At 42.1% G+C, this 20,794-nt stretch overlaps 2 protein-coding genes across 2 annotated transcripts in view; one reads left to right on the top strand and one right to left on the bottom strand.

Moving 5' to 3' along the window:
• Positions 1-728: 728 nt before the first annotated feature.
• MFSD9 (major facilitator superfamily domain containing 9) lies at positions 729-7,983 on the bottom strand. The gene is made up of 5 exons (XM_028163970.1): positions 7,927-7,983; positions 6,186-6,374; positions 1,594-1,681; positions 940-983; positions 729-760 (listed from the first exon to the last, which is right to left on the bottom strand). The coding sequence occupies exons 1-5, from the start codon at positions 7,981-7,983 to the stop codon at positions 740-742; spliced, it is 399 nt and encodes a 132-aa protein (XP_028019771.1). The 3' UTR covers positions 729-739.
• TMEM182 (transmembrane protein 182) overlaps positions 6,484-20,794 on the top strand; it is a 390,855-nt gene continuing 376,544 nt past the window's right edge. Inside the window, exon 1 of the mRNA XM_057558318.1 lies at positions 6,484-6,648. The gene's annotated coding sequence lies outside the window, so the exon portion shown is untranslated. The remainder of the gene's footprint in view (positions 6,649-20,794) is intronic.

Genomic DNA, 20,794 nt, shown 5'->3' with positions numbered 1-20,794 from the left:
CCGCAATGAGAAGCCCGTGCACCACAATGAAGAGTAGACCCCGCTTGCCGCAACTAGAGAAAGCCCACGTGCAGCAACGAAGACCCAACACAGCCAAAAATAAACAAATAAATTCATTAACAAAAACAAATAATAAAATATATTTTACACATGAGCCACTCTTGGGAAACATAGTGTTGTATGTACATGGTGTTCACTCACTGTGAGACCAGCTATTTAGACCAAGGTCACAGCTGATCAATCCCTGGGACTAAACTGACCATTCTGTTTGTAGCACACGAATCACTGGACGCCGAGGCCTCAGGACCAGCGTGGTGCAGTGAAGGGCACACAGGGGCAGGAAAGAAGGGGCCCATCAGTGAAAGGTTCTGAACTGCAAACTACTGCGTGGTCAGAAGTGGCAGTGGCGAGATCAGCTCTGGGTCTTTCTACCCCCTGTGGTCGGTGTACAACCCACCACTCCCAGTGGCTCCTCTGTCTACACACTTAAGTTTTATAATTGATAAGCCATGTAGTTCAAAAAGGCCCAACTTCAAATAGAATCCTAAGATCTGAATGGATTTGATGATTGCCAATTAATTGAAACAAACAAAACCGGTAATAACTTCTGTTTACATTCTTTTCTCCTAGTAAAAAGTTGGCAGGGAATCATGGGAAAAACACGTTACAGTTTAAAAAGCGGGCTCTCATTCTGACTCAGCGAGGTCCTTTCGGATCCAGCCACACACTCTCTTCAGGCCTATGTCTTCTCAGAGGTCAACTGAGGGAGAGAGATGACCGAGGGATCCTTCTTGATCTAAGGGCACTGCAAGTCCTCACCATCTGCACACTTCCTTTTTGGTAAACCTCAAACCCCTATTTCACTACAGCCATGATGGGTGGCCTCAGAGGCGTAGGGTTATACTTTCAAGATGTGTTGCCAGGTGGAAGAGGACTTACCACCAATGTGCCGGAAAAGAACTGCAAAACGCCATAGGAGGAGCCTATAAAAAACATAAGTAACATCCATAAAATCAGCTAGACCCATCGCAAAACTGGATGAAATGAACAGAAAAACATTAGGGAAAAAAAGACCATTTTTAAGAAGTAAATTACCCCATAATAATTTTTCAGATGGAAGAGTAAAGTAATACAATTTTTAGTAAAAGGCCTTCAGAATAAAATTGAGGGAGAGCAGGAGAGAGACTAGAGGCAAAGGTCACCCTTAGGGGCCTTGAGAGTGTCCTTCTCACCCTGCGTGAGGCGAGAAGTCATGACTTCTCCATGACTATAACATTAGGCTACAGGTTCCCGCAGGCAGGAGTCCATGCCTAACCAGCTCCCTGGAGAGGCTCAGTAAGTACCTGTGACGTCACAGGCGGCCTGGGGCACGGGGGTGATGCTATACCCAGAAACCTCTCCGAACATACGTAGTCTAGGAAAAGATGAACTACATTTGCTCCAGGGTCGTACTTTGAAACAGTCTGAAAATTCATTTTATCCCCTTTTCAGTTCACCGTTGGATATTACTTAGCTAAAAGACTGATGTGTTTTCAGGTACTCAGTTCAGGGGGGTTGAAAATCAGTGCTCTGAAAATGTGCAGGATTGCTCACCTACTATTCCAGCAACTGTTGGACTTGCTCCAAGAGACTTGACATGAAGGCTCAGTAAAGGGACGACCATGCTTACACCAAACAAATCCTAAGCAACAAAACGCTCATTAACGCAAATTGGAAACTGAGGCCTGAGTGCTTTTAAAGTGGTGATCCTAATTATAAACCGATTAAAAAAAAAACACAGTATCTAAAATTTTGAGCAAACAAGAACTCAAAATTGTATTCTACAGTAAGCTATACTCATCAGGTTCAAGGAATCAAGGAATCCGAATACAATGTGTTACAACAGTTGCCACCTGTAAATGCCTGGATTGCCCTGACAGAGAATCCATTTTAACTTTAGCTTCTTTGTCACTGATCCTTAATATTCAAGGAGCATGTACTACATGCATTCCTCAAATTTAAAAAATGGGGAGTAATGAAATGAGCAAAGCGGGAGGGATAATGCGTATTTCTGAGCAAAGCAGCACCTGTTAAATAATGTGAAATTCCTCCCGGAGTCAAGGAAGGAGACCCATGTGCCGTCTATAGCCTGACGAGGTAAGACCTGAAGGGAAGGTCTCAGTACAGCAGAAAGGAGAGAGAAGGCTGGGGTACTAGGGGATGGCCTGCTGTTCTTCACTTAAGGCACAGAAGGTGCATGGGCTCTGGGGCCAGAGGTTTTCAATTCCAGCTCCATCACTTACTAAGCATGTGCCCTTGGAAAGTTATTTCATGTTACCAGTGTCCGTGCTGTCATCTGTAAAAAATGGGGATAACAGTACCTGCCTGGTAGAAACAGGATGAACATTAAGAGACATGACGGCTGAGAGAGGTCTGACATGGCAGAAGTGGAAACGTGTCCTCTTTCCTTCAATTCTGGGGTAAGTACTGATCGTTTTGGCTAATACTCTGAGTTAGTAGAAAGACATTTTTTCCTTTAAGTTTTGCTTTCCTTCCTCTGTCACTTGGTTACCTGCTACAACTGGTTCAGGAGAGGAAAAACACATCTTGCACACACACAGTTTTCTTTATATTCAACCCAAATTCCTTTTCCTGTAATCCTGGTTAAATAGAAATATCTTTTTTCTTCCACAATTAATCCTTTGCTTCCTTCTCTTGGTGGCTGTACATTAACCTAACAGAAACACGAACTTTCAAATACGCTTCTTAGGGGCCCTTTTCCATGGTTACAGCTTTAGATGGCCATAGACTTAATATCCAGTGACCTTAAATAGCTGACACATTTATAATACCAGAACCATGGCTCATTACTTCAATTTTAAGATTACTTAAAATTTCCTCTGGTTCTGAGCCAATTTCTTCTGAGCTTTACTATCAGCTTTGCCCCATCAGCCTGCTCATGCTTTATATGATTTATAAGACTCAAAATACATCAGCTAGCTATTGAGTTTTCTGGATTTTTCAGAAAAGGAAACTCAATTGTCCAACAAGATTTTTTTTTTCCAAAAAAATTCCCAGTACCACTTGTCATTTATTTCAAATGATTATTCTAAATGAGAAGGGGAGAGGAAGCTGTAAGTAGTCAGGCTGAAATCTATAGGAGGTAAATATGAAAACAGCAACTCATGATAGACTTAAACACTTAGTGAGCCTGAAAAATATTATCTTTCTCTAGCCGGCTGCTAGCTCTTCCCTCTCAGGAAGTTCTGTTTTAAAATTGACTTCTCCATGACTATAAAAGGCAACTTCTCCCTTCTTCTGAAGCCATAGCTTCTTCAGAACCACCCTCTTTTGAGTGCACTTCCAATCTGGCAACTGGTCATGTGCTTATAACCATTTATAAGGAAATCAGGTGAGAGGGGACCACTTAAAACCTTTCTGGGGAACATCTACCTCTCTCGGTGATATCTGATGAATACATTCTGAAGTTTCAGGACCCTTTTCAGGGTAGGAACCCAAATATTTCTTGATTAGTGGATTATTTTTTATAAATAAATTTATTTATTTATTTTTGGCTGTGTTGGGTCTTCGTTTCTGTGCGAGGGCTTTCTCTAGTTGCGGCGAGCGGGGGCCACTCTTCATCGCAGTGCACGGGCCTCTCACTGTCGCGGCCTCTCTTGTTGCGGAGCACAGTCTCCAGACGCTCAGGCTCAGTAGTTGTGGCTCACGCGCCCAGCTGCTCCGCGGCATGTGGGATCCTCCCAGACCAGGGCTCGAACCCGTGTCCCCTGCATTGGCAGGCAGATTCTCAGCCACTGCGCCACCAGGGAAGCCTGGATTATTTTTTTTTTTTAAAAGAATTATCACCTGACTAATGCTGATTAAATGGAATCTAAATCTTTCTGAGTATCTGGAGGAAAGAAAGGACCACAATCATAGCTCTTAGCATCATCTTAGGATGCTAATCAAAAAGTACCTAGAGGGTCATCTTAGTCTTCCTTCCTGAACAAATTAAAACCTGGAAACACAGATAAGAGCTAAAAACAAAACATTTTGACAAATGCTTTAATCTTATTCCTTTCCTCTCCCAATTGGAAACCATCTTCCCAAAAGTCTTAGGGGTCTTTACATCCCTAGGTATATTAAAAATAACAACTAAATTATGTATAATATTCCTTAGATGTTAGCTAACAAAGAGCCTTTAGATTCTTCAAGGATACCCAAAGTGGCATATATTTTAATTGTTTACAACGTTTTCCATTAAAAAATTCCCTATTCTCTTTTAACTCTGGGAAATCTTACATTTTCTCCTTAAGATATTAGAGACGTAATGATTCTTTTTAATTATTAAAATTATGAAAACTTTCCATCAGGCTTGCTAGATTAGACTGTGCCATGTGCACAGCATGTAGCCAACATACGAGAAGCTTGGAATATTCAAATCTGTATCGGAAGGCCATAGTGAATGATCTGCGAATTTATTTTTAAAATCTCAAACTATTTTGCATTCTCGTCATGTTGGTCTCCAAAACTCTCTGAACCCTGGTCTGGACTTTCCAGGTAAGGGTCCAAATCCTTTTCATCTGGCAGAGCCAGATTCCAGTACCATCTGAGTTAGGGTGGTCCCCATCCCCTACCAGAGCATGGATGACACAGAACTCCCTTTCCAAATTTGAAGAAACACCCAGAGTGGACGGTTCTGGATTCTGGGTGACTGGATTGGAAGGCTGAAGAGGCACCACATCCTGAGACTGAACTAAGATTAAAGAAATGGGATCAGAAGGAGAGCCAGGCTCTGAACCCAAGCACTGAGCCTGGGGTGGGGTCGCCATGGTAACTGGAGACACAGATCCTGGTGCAAACGTTGCCCTCCCTGGGTGGGTCTCTCATGGTTCTGTGTCTAAGGGATTTGATGAATATGCTTCCATCGTTGTCTTAACAGTTACTAACTCAACATTAAACTTGACAGACTGTTGAACACCTTGCACTGAGGATGGGGAAGGAGGCTGTCCCCCCGCTCCTCTCCTAGCTAAGCACAGCTCAGCATCCTAACTCGAGTCAGGCATCAGCCTGGGGAGTTGTGATCTTCACCTGCATCTGGGCAGAAAACAGTAATTCCTCTTTGCCAGGACCCAGTGCCCTTGGGGACCATCTTCAAGGCCTCAGAAGGCAGCCTTCTCCCATTGACACAACCTGACCAGCTCCTTTTGCCTTCAAGATAAAGTCCCAGGCCCAGCCAAGAGGAAATCCTCCTGGGTCCTTGTCCCACGGCTGCCCTAACCCGGATTAGCTCACAACCAGGGCAACTGAACCAGGCCTAGAATTGGGAAAAGAGGGGTGAAGAGGCAGATGTAGGGTTCCCGCATATAATGGCACAGGAACTACCAACACAAGCTTAGTTAGTAATACTGCAAGGTCTTCCCGGTTGGGAACGTGTATTACAGTGCCTGGAGCTCCATAACCCCTACCCCTAACAGGTTTTCAGAAATTCCATGAATAAATGGAGGGCCAGCTGGCTGGCTGGATGGCTTACCCTACCATACACTCAGTTTTCTAATCTTTCCATTCTACATGGGAAATTAATAATTGTCCTTATTAAACCAGGACGCGCACACAAGTCGTAACAAAACCGAACCTGCCTTGTGCAATATATAAACAGTTTGTCGAAAGGCAGATGTGTATAATTCACAGTGATTTGCATTTTTAAGCATTCCAGTCTACCAGGAACGCTAAGGAAAATGTACCTCATTCTGCCCAAGAGAGGTGATCAACAGAACTTCCCCACCCGGCCTGGTAAAAGGGCCTGTGTGTTCCTACCGCTCCCGCAGCTACTGCACAGCTGGGCTTCCCCGAGCTTGCCCCGTGCGCCCCTGCTGTCCAGGCTGCAGGTGATGCACTTGGCACAGGATCTAACACCCAGGGTCACCCTCGAGCGCGACTCGGTCACCGAGTCACAACTGAAGCTGGTGCTGGAGCGTCTTAAACAGCGCGGCTGCGATTGGGGGGCGCGAACTGGACCCAGTGCAGGCGCGAGGGGCAAGCCTCATTTGCGGTCATGTGCAGAGGTAAGGCGGTTACGGGGCAAAAGCGGGACTGAGAGGTAGGGAGGCATCACCAGGCAGACCGCTGCAAGGAAAAGCACCCTTGATCGGGTTCCAGGTCGCGGACGCAGCCGGCACTTCGCGCCCAGCCCCGCACACGCTCACCAGGAATCCCAGCAGGTAGAGACAAAGCAGGAAGCGGCGGGCTCCGACGGCAGGCACCAGGGCCGGGAGCTCCCGCCTGGGCCCCTGTCCTGGGCTCCTGCCGCGGCCTCGGTGTCGCCGAGGCCAGACCCCGGTCCGGAACCATGCCGCCTCGGCCCCCGCGTTCCATAGGCGCTCACGCGCGGGGGGCTGCGCTCACGTGACAGGCCCGCGGCGCTGGCCCCGCCCCCCGGCGGAAGCGAGCGGCTGCGCCTGCGCAGAGCCGAACACCGCGGGCGGCTCTCATTGGGCTGTGCTTCCTAAGCAGGCGCGGCGGGAGAGTCTGCACGGGTCACCGCTGGTTCGCGTCCCGCCCGGGGAGTGGACGTGTGTGCACGACGCGCTGGTTTTGTGACGGTGTTGATGAAGCTCTGCGTATCCTGGGGATAAAGAGCCCGCCGCCCATGCTATTGGAGGGCTGGAGGTAATTAAGATGATGAGCTTCATCTGAGGAGAGGTAGGGGTGGGCCTAGGTGGTAGCGTCGGCTTCGCTGGGCCCTAGTTGGCTGTGGCTGACCTGGAGAAAGTTCCTTTGGCCCCTCGCGGTTTCGGTTTGCCCCCTTGAAACACAGGAGGACGTAGTGTGGACCCGCTTCTTGCGGCTGTGAGGATTCTACAAACGCCGCGAGCGCTTTCTCTGGGGCCGCGACGGGAACTCACATTTGGAACATTCGCTGCCCTTTTGGCCAGTTGGAGCCGCCTGGTTTTGAGGTTTTCCGTCGCAGGAGGGCAGGGCTTCCACCAGGGGCGTAACAAAGGTTCTCCTGAGAGGAGAGGAGACCCTCACGTGGGCGTTTGGGCCTCCACAGGCCACCAGCCCGTCAGGAGGCAAAAGGGGTACCTCTCCTGGCTGGAGTGATGGAGCCTGGTTAGCGAGGAGAAATGGGGTGATGTACAGTGGCGGGAGGAAGGAGTTTATGTGGAAAATTCCAGAAACATAGAAACAAAAGGAGATAGAACTCAGGAAGAATCCGTTCCTGAACTCGTGAAGGAAGAGTTGCATCCTTGCATGAGGTGAAGGCCCCTGACCAGCTTATGTTTAGGCTGAGGGCAAGTGAAGGAAGAAATAGGTAGGAAAAAAAAAAAAAAAGAAAAATCAAAGAAAAAAAATCTCAGTTTTGGAATCAGTGTCTCTTGTTATTCCTATAAGAGCTGTTTCCAGCAATAAGTTGATTCAAGGACACTTAGTTTCAAGCTTCATTTATACATATGAAATTTTATATGTTAATTGTCATGCTGTTGTCAATTTGAATTAGGTCATTAACATTACTACTGTTTCTGAAATCTCTAGAAAAGTTTTCTCCTTTAGATAAAGAACCTTGGCAAAAAAAAAAAAAAAAAAAAAAAGAAATAGGTAGCAAAAGAAGGAAGCCGTAGATATCAGCTATGACCTTGGGCCCAGGCCCAGTAGAAGCTTTGCATATTTTCTCTCTGTTATACATGTGGGTGTTCGCGTATGCTAATCTTCTTCTGTCTTCTTCCAAGTGTAATTTTACATACAAGCAGTTGGAGCCTAACTTTACAAGTTAGTCTTTAGGTAACAGAAAATGTAGTAAGACTGACTGAATTAATTGAGGAGTAATGTATAGAGCCAGAATGGGTGCAACGACTGTTGAGACTTTTTTTCTTTTGTTAGATGGAAAAATAGTTGTTTTATGAAAATTGAAATGTGGACAGAAGGATGCATTTGGAAGCTCAGTACCAAAGAACGGACTGTGCCAGTTTTCAGTTTTTTGCTATTAGCTCCAAATACACGCATTATTGCCCTGCTGTGTGATCCTGGAGCTGGACCCTGCAAACATATCTCTCTCCTTTGCTAGGTGGCATGATGTTAAACTCTGTCAATAGGCCGTGCTGAGGGACACTGCATGGGGAAGGAGCTTCTCTTCCAGACTAACGTGCTTTGTGTGGCAGCCGTGAGAATGTGAGACACTTAGTGTTCCTTAGCCCCCAGCAAGGTTCAGTGGCATCCATACAGGCAGCAAGTTCAGTGGGCATCCCAGCTGGCTTCCAGGGGAACCTCCCAGGTGCCCCAGCAAGTAACCTCCTGGCCATTTCCATAGGCACCCCCCTCTGGTGGCTTCCCAGTGAGTTTCATCAGTTTCCCAGCTGAATGCAGTAGGCAAGCACAAGATATAAAAGACATCTGTATTTGATAGAAAGATATAAAATTGTCCTTATTCACAAACCACATGGTCATCTATGTAGAAGACACTAAGGAATCCACAAAAAAATGTACTAGAACTAGGTCCCAATGGAGTTAAAGTAGATAACAGAAAGTAGCTGAAACACTCAGAAATATCTGGAGATTAACAGCACAGTTCTAAATAACACATAGTCAAAGATACACTCTCAAGATAAATTAAAAAAAATATTTTCAACTAAATGAAAGTGAAAATACCACTTATCAAAGTTGGCAGATGCAACAAATGTGGCACTTGGAAATTTATAGCATTGAACGCATATGTTAGAAAAAAGATCTAAAATCAGTAATCCAGGATTCCACTGTAGGAAACTAGAAGAAGAGCAATTTTACTTCCTTTGTTTAGAACCAAGTTTCTGATCTGTATCACATTCCTCCTTCCTGAAGAACTTCCTTTAACATTTCTTATCTTATGTGCTGGCAATGAATTCCCCCTGTTTTTATTGTATGACTAGGCTTGTTTTTTCCTTTACTTTTAAAGGGTATGGAACTCTGGAGTGCGATGTGGGTTTTTTCTTCATTCAGTCCTTAAAAGATTTCACTCTATTGTTTTCATCCTTGTATATTATCTGATGATACATCTGCTGTATTCTTCTGTAGGTAATTTGATTTTTTTTCCTCTGGCTGCCTCTAAGATTTTATCTTTTTCTTTGATATTCAGCAGTTTGAATATGATAGGCCTACTTGTGTGTTTTTTCTATTTTGGTATTAATCCTGCTTTATACTCTCTGAGTTTCTTTGATCTGTTATTTGCTGTGTTTCTAATTTAGGAACATTTTCAGCCATATTTCTTCAAATATTTCTCTGCCCCATTTTCTGTCTTGCACTTCTGGGACTCCAGTGATGCAGTAGCATGACCTAATGCTATTACCCATTAGACCTTGAATGATGTGTTCTGTTTTTTTTTTTTTTCACTCTTTTTTTCTTTTCATATTTCAGCTGGGGTAATTTCTATTGATCTGTCTTCAAGTTCACTGATTCTTCCCTTGGCTGTGTTTAGTCTGCTGATGAAATTGTCAAAGACAATCACCGTCTCTGTTATTGTGTTTTGATATCTAGAATTTGCATTTGATTTTTTCTTACAGTTTACATCTCTCTGCTGAAGATGCCTATCTGGTCTTAAATATTGTCTACCTTTTCCAACATAATCTTTAACATATTTATGATAATTATTTTAATTTCATTGTGTGATAATTTCAACATCTGTGTCATATCTGGGTTTGGTTATGATGATTGCTTTGTCTCTTCAGACTGTGTTTTTTCTTTCTTTTTTTAAAAACAACGTTACTGAGATATAATTCACATACTACACAATCAACCTATTTAACATGTGTAATTCAATAACTTTTAAAATATTTACAGAATTGTGCAACCATCACAAAAATCAATTTTTGAATATTTTAATCACTCCAAAAAGAAAACCTGCACATCTTAAGCATAACCCTCCAAACCCCCAGCCCTCCAAAGCTTAGGTAACCACTAATGTACTTTCTTTTTTTTTTTTTTTTTTTTTTAATAAATTTATTTATTTATTTATTTATTTTTGGCTGTGTTGGGTCTTCGTTTCTGTGCGAGGGCTTTCTCTAGTTGCTGAGAGCGGGGGCCACTCTTCATCGCGGTGCGCGTGCCTCTCACTGTCGCGGCCTCTCTTGTTGCGGAGCACAGGCTCCAGACGCACAGGCTCAGTAGTTGTGGCTCACGGGCTTAGCTGCTCCGCGGTATGTGGGATCTTCCCAGACCAGGGCTCGAACCCGTGTCCCCTGCATTGGCAGGCAGATTCTCAACCACTTCACCACCAGGGAAGCCCATTAATGTACTTTCTGACTCTGTATTTGCTTATTCTGGGTATTTCAGAATGCATGGAATTATATGTGTTCCTTTGTGACTTTTTTTTCTCTTAGTATAATGACTTCATAGTTCATCCATATGGTAGCATGGACGCTAAATAACATTCATTGTATGGTTACGCCACATATTATTTATTTCTTCTTTAGTTGATGGACATTTGGGTTGTTTCCAATTTTTGGATATTATGAATAATGCTGCTATGAACATTTGTGTACAAGTCTTTGTGTAGATGTATGTTTTCATTTCTCTCACTGTGGAGCTTCTAGGTCATTTGGTAACTTTCCGTTTAAACATGGAGGAACTGTCAAGCTGTTTTCTAAAGTGCCTGCACCATTTTCTATTCCTACTGGCAATATATGAGTGTTCTAATTTCTCCACATCCTCATCAACACTTATTATCTAATGATTGTGGATTTACATTTCCCTGATGGGCAGTAATATTGAGCACCTTTTCATGTGCTTATGGGTCATTTGCATATCTTCTTTGAAGAAATGTCTGTTCAGACACTTTGCCCATTTCTAAACTGGTTGTTTGTCTTTTTATTATTTAGTTGTAAGAGTTCTTTATATATTCTAGATACGAGTCCTTTATCAGATATATACTTTGCAAACATTTCTCCCAGTCTGAGGGTTAGTTTTTCACTTACTTGATAGTGTCCATTAATGAACAAAAGGTTATTTTGATAATGTCCAGTTTATCTAATTTTTGTATTGCTTGTGCTTTTGCTGTGATATATAAGAAATCATTGCCTAATTAATGGTCATGAATATTTATACCCGTGTTTTCTACTAAGAGTTATATGGTTTTAGCTCTTACATTTAGGCCTGTAGTCTATTGTGAATTACTATTTTTTGTAAATTTTGTGAGATAAGGAGGGAGTGGGCCATGGCTAAAATGTCAAGGACTCTTGCTATTCTTGTCAAAATTTATGTAGATTTTTTTGAACAAATGTTTCATCATTTGCTCTTTGCTTTTAGGAAAATTTTCTTAGAATTTAAGTGGTCAGATGTTTTAAATAGATTTCTCGAGTTACACTAGTTTCACTGGGGAGTGGATCCGTGGAACTGCCCTGGCTGTCATTCTGGAAGTAGAACTCAGACTGGTTTTTCTTGCTTTTCACGTTCCTGTAATATTTTGTTGAAAGCTTGGCATGTGGTATAGGGCAGTAATAGTGAAATTATACTATTACACATATACACACACACTTTTCCTCCTGCTAGTCCTTCAGCGTGAGGGTGTGTGTTAATCTGGTCGAGAGTGGTCTGAGATTGTAGTTTGTTGTTGCTGCGGTTGCCCTCCATACACCATAGGCTTGACCTTTCTCTAGTGCAGTGTTTCTCAACTAGGGTGACTTTGCCTCCTGGGGACATTTGGCGCTGCCTGGGACGTCTTTGAATTTGGGGTGTGCTACTGGCATCTAGTGAATAGAGACTAGAGATACTGCTGAATATCCTACAACTCACAGGGCAGCACCCCACCCTCCACAACAGAATTATCCAGTACCTGATGCCCGTAGCGCCGAAGGTAAGAAACACTGCTCTAGTGCTACCTTACGTTTAAGGTGTGGGCTGGTTTGCTGGAGCATTTTTCATTACATCTGCTCCTGTCTTTGCTTTGGGTCTTCCCTCTGCACTGTCCTCAGAGACAGTCTTTCTCTTACAGTTCTAGGTGTATTCCACTGTTTTTTGTACTTGACCCATGTTGGCACGTTGGTGGCTGGCAGGGGAGGGGAGCATTCTCTGATAACTGTGTCTCAGCCAGGCTCTGTCTTAGACGGGCACTGCGAACCTGAGTCTTGGGGGTGTAGCCTTCACAAGTGCTCCCATCCCTCTTTCAGCTGTAGTGCTGGGCCTGGCATCACATATTCCAGTTCCTTTCAGGGACAGAGGTTTTTTTTGGTTGTTTTCTTTTTAGTAGACTTTATTATTTAGAACAGTTTCAGGTTCACAGAAAAATTGAGCATGAAGTACAGAGAGTTCCCATATATCCTCTGTATCCACACACACAAACACAGCCTCCCTGGTTATCAGCATCCTGCACCACAATGGTATGTTTGTTATAGTCAGTGAACCTACACTGACTGGTAGTTATCCCCCAGAGTCCATCGTTTACTTTAGGGTTCACTCTTGGTGTTATATATTCTGTGGGTTTGGACAAATGTATCAGGATCTGTATCCACCGTTATGGATTCATACAGAGTAGTTTCACTACTATTCTGCATGCTCTGTGCATATTCCTGCTTCTCTCTCAGGGGGAGAAAGTTCCTCCTCCCTCCCTTCTTTCTGTCCTTTCTTCCTCTATCCCTTTCTTTCTTGTTTTATTAATCTCTTGTCTTACTCAGCTACAGAGGGTTTCCACCAGTGCCCTAATGTGACAATTTTGTTGCTCTTCCCCATGCAGATTAAGGCTTTTGTTCCATAGGGGAGAGAGGTCAGTGGTTTGGCAGTGGCTGCTTTTCTGCTCTCCCAGCCAATACCAAGATGGGAAAGGATCTCAAGGATTGTTGAGAAAAAGTAAGCTGATCAAATCCTCCTTTAATGGGACCTGCAGGGTCTTCATGCTGACCACACTTGGCCTGTATTGATTCATTAGACCTTTTTTTTTAAAATAGATCTTTATTGGAGTATAACTGTTTCACAATACCGTGTTAGTGTCTTTGTTGTACAACAAAGCAAATCAGCCATATGCATACACACGTCTCCATATCCCCTCCCTCTTGAGCCTCCCTCCCATCCTCCCTATCCTACCCTTCTAGATCATCGCAAAGCACCGAGCTGATCTCCCTGTGCTATGCAGCTGCTTCCCACCAGCCAACTATTTTACATTTGGTAGTGTATATATGTCCATGCCACTCTCTAACTTCGCCCCAGCTTACCCTTCCCCCTCCCCGTGTCCTCAAGTCCATTCTCTATGTCTACCTCTTTATTCCTGCCCTGCAACTAGGTTCATCAGGACCATTTTTTTTTTTTTTTTAGATTCCATTTATGTGCGTTAGCATACGGTATTTGTTTTTCTCTTTCTGACTTACTTCACTCTGTATGACAGACTCTAGGTCCATCCACCTCACTACAGATAACTCAATTTCGTTTCTTTTTATGGCTGAGTAATATTCCAAAATGGGACTTAATTAAACTGAAAAGCCTTTGCACAGCAAAGGAAACCATAAACAAGACAAAAAGACAACCCTCAGAATGGGAGAAAATATTTGCAAATGAAACAACAGACAAAGGATTAATCTCCAAAATATACAAACTGCTCATGGAGCTCAATATCAAAAAAACAAACAATCCAGTTAAAAAATGGGCAGAAGACCTAAACAGACATTTCACCAAGGAAGCCATACAGATGGCCAAGAGGCACATGAAAAGATGCTCAACATCACTAATTATTAGAGAAATGCAAATCAGTAGAACTTTTTAGCTGAATATTCTTAGGAACTTATATGCTTGCCATTCTGCATTTCCCCAAATCTTGGGTCCTTTTTCTTCCTACAGAATAAAGACAAGTTTTCCTCAGAAAGACAAGTTGGTTGATTGTTTACCAACTTGATTCTCCCATGGGTTCAAGAAAAGTCATTCATTTGAAGTTTGTCTCACCTTTTACTTGCGGAAAAGGTGGCAGAATGCTCTTCCCAGTTCTCTAAACTCCAAGATGAAAATGGAAGCCTTATTACTTTTTTCACATTGTAGTATTTCTTTGACAATTGATGCTGAGATCTGCCTAGGGCATCTAACTCTTGACTTTATCTCCGTGTTCTGGGGTTACACATTAAGGCCTCACCCTTACAACCTCATTTAACCGGAATTACCTCCTCATGGGTCCTAATTCCAAATATAGTCACAGTGGTGGTTAGGGATTCAACAGATTAATTTGGGGAAGAGTAACAAATCAGTCCGTAATAACGAACTCTGCCATAGAGAGATTCAGAGTTGCCTTGATTTTCTCGATGATGAAACGGGGGAAACCACAACACTTATCACAGTGGGTTATTGTGGAGGTTAAATGGGTTAATAAGCCCAAAGCTCTTAGAATAATGCTCGGGACAAAGTGAGTGCTCCGTATGTGCTGGGTGTTATTATTTTGTCGCTGTTGTCTTTTTTGTTATTTAGCTTTTGTGCTATTTGAGTATCCTGATAAGTCCTCCCTTAACCCCTTACCACACGTGTAATTAAATTAAATAGAACTTAAGGGACTTGGCTGAGCTGAACATGAAGAGAAGTCTGTAGCACCTGCAGGGGTCAGACCCTTCTGCCTGTATTCTGACTGTAATTTCACACCAATGCAACACCAGCTACTTTCCCCCTGACGAGACCCTTAGGGGGCACTAAGGTCACACGGCTGTGTCTCTCCCTGCCTCCCACACTCTCTCATGAATTGGATTGTCTTTCCTTTGGGGTCGACCTGAGCTGGCTCACAGACCTGGGGCTCATTTGAGCTTTTCACAAGTCCCTTCTTGGAAAAGTCTTAGGAATGGAAATGTAAAAGTCCATCTTCATCTTTACAAATAAAGAAAGACCCAGTGGCAAAGGTATTTAAGGGGAAGGCAACATCCCCAGAGCCAAGGATAAATAAAAATGTCTTTCTCTAGATTAAGACTCAAGTCATGCATGCAAGATTCATGCAAAGCACTTTGACAACCAAGAGACCAGAGAGGGGAACCTTTTCCTTCACAAGGCTTCTGGTATATGGAATATATGTGTACCCTCAGAAGGAAATACAACAAGACAAAGGGATGAGTAAATTAAATCAAAATTATAATCGTTAAATGTGTATTTGTTTATATAATACATTCCTGTAGGTTAGATAATTTTCATTTCTATTTTCATGTATCAGAAAATTTCCCCTTTGGTCCCCAGTTTTGTTTCTGAAATGTTTTTTTTGTGTGTTGATTGCAAGTGAAGGCAGGTTTTTAAAAAAATAAGTTCCAAGTTTTTTGCCCCTTTCAAGAGTTAATGCACTTCAGTGCACTAAGAGTTCTTTATGGGAATTGAGCTTGGAGCTAGGCATCGGACCCTTTTTCAAAGTGAAAGATATTTTTGTAATACAACTCGCTTTGTGTGAGTTACTTGTGTAAGTAGCTCTTGGTTTAGTGGAGTGTACACTGCCCACAGTAATGAAGTGAATGAGCCTGTGGGTCCTGATACAGTTGTGTTCAGCATGAGCTCTTGATCAGGGCCTTGGTACTTTGAAGGCACCATCTTAGTCAAGGCTGTTCAGCATCAAATCCTGTGAAAATAGCAAATCCTTGCACTACAGTGTTTGTGTGATATAAAAATCCCAATAGCAAATCCTTGCTCTACAATATTTGCATTATATAAAAATCCCAGTGGACCATAGTGTACCATGGAATGCAATTTTTTACTGTGGCCAGCAGATGGCAATGTTCAACCCAATTTAATTCAACTCAATAAGATTGATACTTGGTCAGCTAAGTTTTTACTGAGCACCTACATAAAGCATTGTGCTAGGTGTTAAGGATGTAGCAGTAAACAAAAACAGAACCTCTTATCACCCCCATAGAGTTTATTTGTTGTTCCTGTACTCTGTGTAAGATGAGAAGACTTGTGAAAATAATCTCTTAAAATTACAGATTGTGGTCCTATTGTCATATTGTTGGATGGGAGAGGTAGCAGGGAGGGTGACACACAAGAACCAAGAACCATAACACAAAACAGAGATTTACAAAGGTCATTAGAGTCACAGAGACGTATAGTAATGGTTCATGGGCAGGGAAAATCTGTTTCAATAGTGATCAAAGGGAAACAATTAATTTTAGGGTCATCATTTAGTCTATTGTCTTGTGTCTAGGACTGTGGGACCACAGTCCCACAATCCCTTATATGTAACCTTATATGTAACCTTGAGGGCCAGGTGTATTTAGAACTCAGAATTTTGAGGATTTTGAAAAAGTAGCAACATGCATATACTGTACATTACTTAACAACCCCCGTGGAACCTGGCGAGCCCTGTAATCAAACACATTCATGCTTGTGAAGTCAAATATGTAAGAATTCACACGATCGCTTATGTGCACCCTCATGCCAATCAGGTTTGCTTTGCCAAAAGCTTTTGGTTTTCAGAAATTTTGGATGTTGGAATGGCAGATAAGTATTGTGGATCTGCAATATATTATTCCAAGACAAAAAAGAATCTACCCGAAAATCTCCAAAAAACCACTCCAGTTTTCTGAAAGTTTGATTTCTATATTTGTTTACACATTTGTTCAGCGCTTTTGGATGTTGAACATTGCCATTCTTGTATTTTTTTTAAACTATAGTGAACCAGAATTAATTTTTTTGGAGAATGTTTAGATAGTTTCATTAGATAATTTGAGATAATTAAGACTATTACAATATCAGGATTAGAAATTATGACCTTAGAAAAAAATGTTTTGCTCCTTATCACTCACAAATTAAGCATGGCTTGGGATTTCTGCTAAGTTTTAGTGTATTTACCGATTAAAAAACAGTTAATTAAATAAAAAGACATTTAATCAAAATAGGCAAAGCCTTCCATTGTCTATGGTCATCTAGCCTTTGGTTGTCAAGTTTTATTTAATTTGTTAAAAAAAAATTTACCACACCACCTTGGAATGCTAATGATCTTTGTATCCTCAAGATTTTAAAAGGTTGACTAAAAATTTTTTAGATTGAAAAATTAAAAACATTTTTGCCATAATTTCTCTCAATGACAAGAGACTCTAAAAGGGATGCTATTTCCAGGAAGTCAGGAGGATTGCCAAGTGAAATTATGACAGTAGAAATAATCAGAATGAGGGGAAAAAAGGCAGGGATGAACAGAGAATTCAAGGATCTTTCAGAATGGAAAAACACAACCTATACATGGTGACTTCTCATATCTGATTTCACAAAGTGTCTATGTTTGTTTGCTTCACTGTTTAGTCTTTATGTTGTTCTCAAAAGTATTTGAAGCTGCTTACATAAACACATACAAAATAACAGGTTAAAAATATGCGTGAGAGAGAGAGAAAGTTGGGCTCACAGAAAGGAAACTAAGGAAGTCGGGGTGGGGGAGGGAAGCAGGAAGCTGGGACATCACCTTTTGCACATTTGCCTCCGAGCTTTCCAGGTACCAAAACGAAGAAAAGTACTCTCAGTGCCATGAGAATTAAGCTCGTTGAGGGTAGAGAGCACATTTTATTCACTGTCATGGTTCGAGGACACAGCACTCTGTCTTAGAACAGGCAAGTGATACGCATTTGTCAAATGAATCAAGTATAATGTCTCTAAGATGAAAAATAACAGTAGTGCTCTGTGGAAACACAACATTTTTTTAGCGTCCAGAAATTTCCTCCAGGTCTTCATAATGGGACACTGTAGATGTTGGGACCTGTGTCCCCAGTAACATCTTGAAGGATAATGGGGCAGATTGTCCATGGGACATTTGTTCATTCATTATTAATTTATTCATTGAACAAAATTTCTTGACCCAGTTTTTTTCAAGACACAGGAATTCAAAACTGTCTAGAAGAGCAGGAGTGTAGTTACGTATATGGGAAAGTGGTATAGGTTGTATAATACAGTCTCCTTGGAGAGTGCTGATGGTAACTCAACACTTAGAAGAACATGTTGCACACAGTAGCATGATGGTAAATGTTTGTGGAATGGATTAATGAAGAGTTCATCAGATAGGAGGAAGAGAAGGGACTTCTCATCCGAGGGGAGCAGAATAGGCAGAGATTTGGGGAACTGCTGGTGACCTAGGAGGGAGGATGGTGTGTATGGGTGTGAGGAGGGCTGGGAGCGCTTGGTGAGAAGTTAGCCTGTTGAAATAAACCTGAGTCAGATCTGGGATGCTAGCATAGGGAGTTTTATTTTATTTTCGTTTTAAAAATATTTCTGTTTCGTCAAGAATGATCCCCAGCTAAAGGCAAGATAGAAGAGAAGCCTAATGTGTGTGATGCACCAGCTCCTTTGATGCACATCCTCTTACTTGATACCCCCAATCATCTTCTGCAGCGCTGTTCCCATTTTCCGTATTAAAAAAAACTCAGAGACTCAGAGAGTTGAACCATTTGCCCAATATCAGTCATCTGTGAAAGGAAGTCCCCCTCTTAATTCAGTGAAATACTCGTTCTGAAATACCAAGTAACAAAAGAGAACGTGGGAATGAGAGCTGGTCCCTGCAGTTCCTGTTCTTGTCCCAGGTTCACCAGATCCTGGAGGGTCATTTCCTGGTCCCCAGTCAGCCACGTTGCCTTCTCGAGTAGCCTCAGGGACCCAGAGGACAGACTGAAAGTTATAAACAAATTATTGTAAATTATTGTGAATTGCCTTTGGCAGTGGGACCCCATGCAGAGCTCTCTTTGCTTACCTCTGGCCTTCTACATGAGACCAGGAACGTCTTTAACTCCTACCAAGAAGACCTTTAGATGCTGAAATTCCCACCCAAGACATGGATTATTTCGTATTCTACCTACTGAAGACTTACTTGTACTCAAGGCATCTAATATGCTTGGGATGGTGTCTCCCACACAGTAGATGCTCACGAGTGTTAGTTATTATCATTCACCTCCATTTACATTTCTGACGTCAAGGTCTCCCACCGGATTGAACCTGAGACACCATGCTTATGCTTGTGCCCTTGCAGATGCTCTGTGACAATCGTATCAGTGTAAAACAGATTCAGTATTCACCAAAGGAGTGGGCACGTACAGTAGCAACGGAGTTGTTCTGTTATAGGATTACTGTGAGTTGAGGTTGGTGCTAAGGTATGTCTGTCTCCCCTCATCACCTGGTCTAGAAAAGAGGCTGAAAGGGAAAAGATCCAACGTCTGAATTTGTAAAGCGATCATGAGGACACAGCAGCTGTTTAACAATCACCCTGGAGTATAGACAGTTTTTTAAGCTGCCGAGAGAACTTGGGGAAGAGATACTGAATGATTGTTGGGAACATTTTAGGAATCATGGTAAATTAGGAGTTTCAAATGGTAGACAAATGGTTCAGTTTTCTAAAGAAGAAAGATACTTTTTGACCCCTGGATGGTAAGTTCTATTTTATTTCTAAATAAGAGTCTACTATGGATTCTTAAAAAGATGGTTTGAGATTATCTACAGAGGAAGCACAGACCCTGCTAAAATCCACTTCTCCAAGTTTCACAAAGAGCAGGCCAGATCAGAGCCATTTCTTCTTGATGGATTACCAGTTGGATAGCTCAGGAAGCTACGTATTTGTATCACAGCCAAGAGTCCTAATACAAATGGATTTTTCTTTTATCTTAGTGCCCCTTGTATGTCAAGCACTGTGAGAAGCACTGAGGATAATTGAGCTAAAGGAGTTCAGTTTGATGATGGCGGAAGTAGTCTATGGTATCTTTCTCAAATGGATGCCCACGAACGAACGAATGGTTGGAAACAATTAGATTGGTTACATTAGTAGCTGCTTTGATAAATATACATTTTGATAATGATGCTTATACCTTTTTGGATACACCAAAACATGGTGAAAAAATATTAGTTGATAGACCTCATCCAGAAAGATGATTCTTTGTGACAGAAACCAAAATTGAGATGAACTGTAGCAATAACAGATCCTACACTCTTTCTACTTATTTTAAAAATCCAGTTGTTTGTGTGTGTATTTGTGAATGTGTGTTTGTTAAAGATTTAGTATTAATGCATAGATTTTTACAAGTCATTACAGTATAAATAAAATAAATAAAACCGTCTTAAAAAGATTCCTCTTCCTCTCCGAACAACAACATTGTCACCTACAGTAAAGCTGCAAAACCACAACCACAGTCATCTTGGGATGGGGGGTTGTGGCTCAGCCCTAGGATGTGTCTGGGGCGGCCAGAAGCTTATAATTTCAACCTTATGTACCTCATTCTAAAGGATCTTTTTTTCTCACTGGCTCATGAACTCCTCAAGATCAGGCCCTGCGTATCTGATAAAATGCCTGGACCCTCGCAAGTTCTCAGCACTTCCTGAAGATGCATTCCCCCGCCCCCCGCCCCCCCCCCCCGACAAAAACCCCCTTAATTTGATCTTATATTGTATTAATTATAGAACAGCATCTTTATTAGTTTCCTATTGCTGCTGTAACAATGTAACAAATTAACACAAAGTTAGTGGCTTAAAAACAACATAGATTTACTATCCTGCAGTTCCAGAGGTCAGAAATCCCCAAAGTCAAGGTGTTGGTAGGGCAACATTCCTTCCTGGAGGCTCTTGGATAGAATCTGTTTTATTCTCTCTTCCATCCTCTAGAAGCTGCCCACAATCCTTGGCGTGTGGTCTCTTTCCTACATTTTTAAACCAGCTACTCTCCGACCCTTTTTCTGTGGTCACATTTCTTTCTCCGAGTACTGTCAGGAAAGCTTCTCTACTTTTCTTTTAAGGATTTATGTGATTGGATTGGGTCAACCTGTATAATCCAGGATATTGCTATGTAAGGTAACACATTCACAGATGACGTGATTATATTTAGGATTAGGGTATGGACATCTTTGGGAACCCATTACTCTGCTCATCACAGCATCCAAATAAGAAAGGTGGT

Source organism: Balaenoptera acutorostrata, chromosome 12 (genome assembly GCF_949987535.1).
Source record: "Balaenoptera acutorostrata chromosome 12, mBalAcu1.1, whole genome shotgun sequence".
Taxonomy (NCBI): Eukaryota; Metazoa; Chordata; class Mammalia; order Artiodactyla; family Balaenopteridae; genus Balaenoptera; species Balaenoptera acutorostrata.
This window is presented reverse-complemented; position numbering and strand designations above follow the sequence as displayed.

Bases quoted from the DNA above. Each gene is read 5' to 3' on its own strand.
- MFSD9 (XM_028163970.1), bottom strand. From the start codon at position 7,983: ATGCGTGTATTTGGAGCTAATAGCAAAAAACTGAAAACTGGCACAGTC. The intron at 984-1,593 runs GTGAGCAATCCT...TGTTTTTTATAG, and splicing joins AACAGTTGCTGGAATAGTAG to GCTCCTCCTATGGCGTTTTG. The intron at 761-939 runs GTAAGTCCTCTT...TCTCTCCCTCAG, and splicing joins TCTTTTCCGGCACATTGGTG to TTGACCTCTGAGAAGACATA.